The sequence below is a fragment of the Babylonia areolata genome, chromosome 11 (genome assembly GCF_041734735.1).
Source record: "Babylonia areolata isolate BAREFJ2019XMU chromosome 11, ASM4173473v1, whole genome shotgun sequence".
In the NCBI taxonomy this organism is placed as follows: domain Eukaryota; kingdom Metazoa; phylum Mollusca; class Gastropoda; order Neogastropoda; family Buccinidae; genus Babylonia; species Babylonia areolata.
Genome location: NC_134886.1, coordinates 7,870,582 through 7,878,122, shown reverse-complemented (window position 1 = coordinate 7,878,122; position 7,541 = coordinate 7,870,582). Strand labels below are relative to the sequence as shown.

The 7,541-nt window shown below is 37.1% G+C and overlaps 1 protein-coding gene across 1 annotated transcript in view; it reads right to left on the bottom strand.

Moving 5' to 3' along the window:
* Positions 1 to 2,188: 2,188 nt before the first annotated feature.
* Positions 2,189 to 7,541, bottom strand: part of LOC143287130 (uncharacterized) — a 90,821-nt gene continuing 85,468 nt past the window's right edge. The window contains 1 exon segment of the mRNA XM_076595074.1: positions 2,189 to 6,336. Coding sequence (XP_076451189.1) covers positions 6,165 to 6,336 — 172 coding nt within the window. The 3' untranslated portion in view covers positions 2,189 to 6,164.

Genomic DNA, 7,541 nt, shown 5'->3' with positions numbered 1-7,541 from the left:
TAAATCTTTATTCACTGTCTCAGAGAGAAGAAAAAACAAGAAACAAACAAACATAAAAACAACAAACAAACACAACAATCTCTACACACACTGGTCCATAATTTAGGCCTCATCCAAGGCGGAGGAAAAGTCAAAAGTCAAAATCACACGCAACTTTAATTAAAACACAAAAAGAACCCCCCCAAAAAACAAACGAACAAAAAAAGGAACCAGCCAACGTGGCCAAGCGGTTTGCGTCACGGACTGACGACAGGGAGGACGCAGGGTTCGAGCCCCATCAAAGAGGGTGGGGTTTTCTCAGGGCCCCCCCCCCCCCCCCCCCCCCCGAGTCCGGCTCCTACCCAGAGCCGAGTGTGCTGTGAGCTCCACATGGGAAGACAGGGACCACACACCGCTTGAGGGTAATCCACTACACGGATGCGTCTTGAGGAGCGTTGCCTCAGAAGTTTCTTGACCAACACTGCAAGTGTCTGTATCCCTCAGCCTGTGGCCGATGGTAGGGGGAATATCATGAGAGTGCAGCCTTGTCAGAAGTCCCGCCTCACCCCCCCCCCCCACCCCCTCACCCCCTCCAAAACAGATGCCCACAGCAGCATCTTTTATCATTCGTCATCATCGAAATATACAAAACAAAAATGCCCCCCCCCCCCGCCACCCCACACCCCCACCAACCTCCCCCAAAAAAAAAACCCACCCCCCCCACCCCGAAAGAAACAAAAATGAAACAAATGTCCATGATGTGTGCAACAGTATACAAGAAATTGTGCAAAGAACGAAAAAAAAAACCTCCATAAAAAGTACAATATATATGACTGCCAAAATTCAGCACATTAAACCTTTAATGGACCTTACAAATTGTTTAGAAAACAGCACAGTGCAATGTTAAAATGTAAAAATATCCTACTTTGAAAGGTAACCTTTCTTTCCTTACTTTGCTCTAGTATTATCCTCTGAATTATAACGGTTGTGTTCTTTGTACAAAATGCAAAACATGTTTCACAAAATGATCAAACTTCTGGGTGTTCATATGGTCGCAGCTCATTTTTTGATTCCCACATCAAAATGATAATAACACCAAAAATAGCAACAGCAATAATAATAATACTAGAAGTTTTGAAATAAAAAATGGCTCTAAAATATATAAAGTAAAATCATAAAATTAAACGCCTCAATTCCATGACAATGATTCAAATCATAACTGCTGTATCTGAGGTAATTCCTCAAGACAACAAAACTGTACATGAAAAAAAACCCAACTTAAATAAAATAAAGTAAAATTAAATCAAATGAATAAACAATTGAAACTTACATCCCTTCCAAGAAACAAATTACATGGTTTCCGCAGCAAAACATAAACACAAGCAATGGAATGATTTTTTTTTTTTTTTTTTTTTTTTTTTTTTTTAAGTGCTCGAAGGATATGAACAGCAGGAAGGGATAAAGGCTACAATAATAGTCTGTTAACACTTTGCTGTGCACAGACTTTATATTTTCACATACACGGTGTGCTACTGACACAGTGTGTGAGTTCATATAATTATATATCAGCAAATAACGGATCGACCACCCACAAGATTATGGCACAAGGTCTACAACTCCAGAACTTCCATGCAGCTACCTACATACCTGTCTTATCAACACACCACGAGCGATGGGAGGAGGAGGAGAGGAAGGAAGAGAGCAGGGAATAATATTTTCAAAAATGTTATAGTCAGATCAGTTGGCATTGGCATAGGATCGTTCCACCTCACGCCCGTCCCCCCCACCCCCCCACCCCAACCCTCATCCCCCTTTCCGCTCAAGCAAAATGACAATGAAACACACACACACACACACACACACTCAAAAGTAAAAGGAACATACGCACACACACACACACACAAGTAAAAGGAACACACACACACCCACACACACAAGTAAAAGGAACACATGCACACACACACACACACACACACACACAAGTAAAAGGAACACAATGTTCAAACACACACACACACACACACACAAGTAAAAGGAACACAATGTTCAAACACACACACACACAGAAACACACACACAGAAGTAAAATGATCGCAATGTTCAAACACACACACACACACACACACACACAAACAAGTGGGGATCACCACCTATGTGACATTCTACAATGATGATACGATAGAATAGTTGGATGCAACATACACTATACTGTACTGTACTGTACTGTATTGTATTGCATTGCACTGCCTTGCCTTGTGTTGTTAATTTTGTTCTTCATTCTCAGACTGGAGTTCCCACAGTAAACACTTAATGCACGCACACAAGCATACACACATGCAGGCACGCACGCACACTCACACATGTTCACTTCATTTCTTCTTCTTTTCTTTTCTTTTTTTTTTTTTCAAACGCATTTCAAAGCAGTGTCAGGCACACCCCTCCCCCACAAAGCGATGTTTCTTGAAATGGCAGCGAAAATAAAGTTTTTCAAGAAAACTGCTTTCAAGCCTATTCTTCTTTGGGCTTGCCACACCCCACTTTCTGTCATTTTTCACATTTCATTTGCGTACATGTAGTTATCACTGATACAGTGACAACAACACTGGTACTTAGTAAATGAAATTATGGTGCTTAGAGCCTCGCCGACCACTAAGGCCATCTCAAGGCTATCGCCGCGTTAATAACTTCTACAAGGGTTGGTACTTAGTAACTCAAGGCTATAAATGTAAACTAATGACATTAAAAAGAAAAACAAAACAAACAAACTTTAATCAAAACAACATATCAATGTCTGGTCTGTATGAATCTTAACAAAATAGAAAAGGAATTAAAAAAAATCCAATATATTGTATTTTCTATAATTTGTTTATGTATAATTTTGTGTAATTTGTATTTCTCTTTTCATCAAAACAGATTTCTCTGTGTGAAATTCGGGTTGCTCTCCCCAGGGAGAGCGCGTCACAACGCTACAGCGCCACCCTTTTTTTTTTTTTTTTTTTTCCTGCGTGCAGGTTTATCTGTTTTTCCTATCCAAGTGGATTTTTCTACAGAATTTTGCCAGGAACAACCGTTTTGTTGCCATGGGTTCTTTTACGTGTGCTAAGTGCATGCTGCACACAGGACCTCGGTTTATCATATAGTCCGTATTAATCTTTAACCAAAGAAAAAAAAAAAGTGCATTTTTTGTTTGACTTTATTTCACTTTTATTTGACAAGTTTTTCGTCCAGAACACTCTAAACAGTAGTTCAGATGCTGATTTTTTTTTTTTTTTTTTTTTTTTTTTTTTGCATGGATATGATGATCAATTAAGACTTTCTTTGCTGTCCTGAAGGAATCACAACAGCAATTCAGTTTATAAACATCCATCCACATAGTGTGATGTTAGAATGGTTGCATTCGTATTGTGACATGTTTTCAAGATAAAACACTTGTTTAAAATTGGGTAGCGTTAAGCAGCACTGGCTTGAAGTGATGTACCTTGTGTGTGGAGAGAGTTACCACTCTTTACTATTTGTTCATCAGTTGATCTCCTGGCCTCACTGTTGGTTAATTTCAACTTGTTTAAACCAACTAAGAACTTTTTTTTTTTTTTTTTTTTTTTTTTGCCCAAAGCACTCATATACAGTATCTTGGGACTGGCAGCATGGCAGAATTCTGTGTGACAATTCACACAAACAGATGAATATGACATCACAAAAACAATAAACAAAAAAACCAAACCAAAAAAACAACCCCTAAGTGGTACTCTATCTTGGTGTGTCTTACTGTAAAAAAAATAAAATAAAATAAAAAATAAAAATAATATATATATATATATATATATATATAACAGCAGCAACCAGTAACTCTAACAACGCTGACAGAAAAGTCCACAATGATGACCAACAAACAAACACACCTTTTCAAAATGATTTCATGCACGTACAGGAATGAAAGATAATATAAAACTCTTTGTTCTGTCCCTCTCCAACGCCCCAAGCTCGGAAACCGCAGGCACCTTTAAGAAGTAGAATTTGTCATCTTCTGTTGCTTCGTGGCACAGTGACAACTTTATCCACTCTGCTGTGACTTATTCGCCTGGGTGATTCAAAAGTTGCTCTGACTTCTCTTTGTGATTAAAAAAAAAAAAAAAAAAAAAAAGAAAAGGGGAAAAAAATCAATATATAATCATATCCACATATGTATCGGTGAAGCTCCCATAAAAAAAGTAGGCTTCTTTTTTTTTTTTAGAAAAAAGCATATATACATGTACCCTCTTTTGAAAAATACCAGCAAGTCAGCTGTAGCAAACACAAGATCTTGCGCACACTGACAAACAAACTGGCAACAACAACGACAACGACAACAAGATCTTGAACACACTGACAGACGAACCTACAACCAGTTTTGAACACTCTGACAAACAACAACAGCGACAACAACAACAGCAACGATAACAAACAGATCTTCAGCACACAGCAACAAAAGCAACAATCAACAAAGAATAGATCACTGAAGTCCAATATGCTCAAATGATGCATGAAGAAGAAGAAAAAACAACAACAAAAAAACAAATCCATGGGATTTCTTGCTTGCATGGATTTTTTAAAATGTATATAAAAAAAACCCAACAAAACTGGAAGCCTCAAAGCAGAGAAGCAAGCAAAATACTGTGGAAATATGGACACTTTCCTGCACATTGATTTCTATGTCAAAATGCATTACATATACTATAAAATAGAAGTATCAAAGGAAAATACAACACAAAATGAAAAGAGAGAAAAAAAAAAAAAAAAAAAATCAAAATATGCCACAGGACTGCTCTTTAAAAAAATAAAATATAATAAAAAGTAACACAGACAGACCAAAAAATGATAGTAATCTCTTCACAACCATAACAGTGCAGTGAGTATTTTTTGACATGCTCTGACTGCAAATATCTTCAATAATTAAAAGTTTTATTGGTTTTTTTAATCATAAATAATTAAATCGATAACACCATCATAACTACAAGGTAATTTTGCATACTTACAGATTTACATTTGTCAATCATTGATCATACAACTTCAGCCAGAACATTTTTTTTTTTATATTGATAATCTCTTTCTCAGTTACCATAAATGATGAAATCAAATTATTCTTATGCTGATAAATGAAAGCATAGCTTAACTATTTCAATCACAAGACTAAAGACCGAACTCATAAACTGACATCATTTACAACTCAGACTTTGAACAAAAATTAAATAAACAAGCCCAGTTTGCAATAGTAAACAGTACAGACAATTTGATCCTGTTTATCCATAATTACGTGACTCACAAAAATTATCGACAGTCATCGCCAAAATAATCCTTGTATAGTTCTGGAAGCGTTAGTCATCTTATTCACCATGGAAATGAAATCAGAATCAAAACAGGAAAAAAAAGAAATTAACATACAGGAGTAATGGATCGAGAACTTGCCGAAAGTCATTTACATCTTCTTTGAACAAGACAATACAACAAAACTTAACAATTTGTTGGGGTTTTTTTTAATGTCACAGTCACAATTTTTCACATTTTCTTTGACCGAGACAACTAAACAACAAAACATGAGAATTCTATGGGTTTTTTTGTTTAAACCTCACAGTCAAAATAATTAACTTTTCCTTCAATTAACCAACAACAAAACAACAACAACAACAAATAATTCTTTCTTAAAAACTCACAGTTCAAATTCTTCACATTTTCTTCTCCGACTGAAAAACAAAACAATGAATCCAGGAATTATATACACGCAGGCGAGTCAGGTTGCTGAGATATATATATAGAGTCCAGCCGACCATAAAGAAGCCACTACGTACATACATACACACAGTCACTGGAAGCTGGTTAGCAGATCATTATCAACACTGAAGCATTCTCGCAATAATATACAGGAGGCGAGGAATCAGCTTTACAAGCTTACTGAGCCATCATGTCTTGCAGAGTCGCCAGTCACACAATGTAGTTCTGTAAGCAAAGCATTTAGTTTTGAATGGAATACTACAACAATCATCAACATCATCATTATCATCATGTACACTCAGGACACTGGAACCTGGTAAGCAGATTATCATCACCATCATCATCATCATCATCATCATCATGTACACTCTACGATCAGGACACTGGAACCTGGTAAGCAGATTATCATCACCATCATCATCATCATCATCATGTACAAACTAAGATCTGGGGGTGGCAGAAGAGGAGGAGGCAGATTTGAGTTCCTGCTCCAGGTTCTGTATGACGGCGGCCGTCTCTTTGCACTCGGACTCCAGGACCAGGTATTCCTTGTCGCACACGGTGCGTTCCTCCACGGAGAACGCCCGCACGCGTTTGTCCCGCACCGCGATGCTGTGTGGAGAACAAGGCACAGAACAGTTTGTGGTTAATTAATGACGGTGGATGTAAGCATGTGTGTGTGCACATACACACACAACACATGTACATGAAACACAAATACACACACTACACAACACACACAAATACATACCCCACACATGCTCACAGCACACACACACACACACTAATTTTAAAGCAATAATAATAACAGATGAATGAATACATGAAAACATAAAACAGAAAAACAACAATAACAATACACTTTTTTTTTTAACAATGTATGTGAGCAAATATATTGCTTTTTTTTGACTCTCTCTCATCCATGTTTTTGTCCCTTTCTCTGTTTATGTTCAGGCCCCTCCTCTCTCTCCCTCTCTTTACCTATCTACACACACACACACACACACACACACACACACACACACACACACACATCCTGGAAGACGAAATCCATCTTCTTGATCATTGTATTAAATATAAAACCTTAAGGCAACAATTTTTAAAGGATATTCAAAATTCGAATAACACAGGACATAATCCCCGTCAGGTGATGCAAACAGATGATGAATATATACAAACAAGATTGGGAAAATTTGTTTATGAATGCTGCTGCAATTTACTGCATTAACTGACTGATTGTGTGTTTTTTATTCGTTCATTCAGTTACCATTGCACTTGTGTCTTATAAACCTTACAGTTTCATGACAATAAAATGTATTCTATTTTATTCTATTCACACACACATTAGACAGAGACATTTTGTTGTTGCTCCTCTTCTTCCAGACAGAATCTTAAAAAGCGATATGAAATAACAGATGCATGACACCACAAATCTATGATAAACTGAAAGCTTGCCCATACAATCATCCATAAACTATAAAATAACACATGTATAACACTATAAATCTATCACAAATCTATGATAGACTGATAGACTGTCCATACGATCATCCACAAACTAAAAAAACAACAGATGTATGACACTTTAAATCCATCACAAATCCATGATAAACTCAAACTGATAGCTCGCCCATACAATCATCTATCTGGTTTTGAAAGAACCACACAACGCTACACTTTGCACAAAAAAACACACAAAAAACACCACCACCACACAACACTTGACACAACTGTTCCACATCTAATCTGCCTCGACAGGTCATTTTCAACAACAACAACAACTCTTGAAACACTCTTCAATCTGGACTACCTGAGTG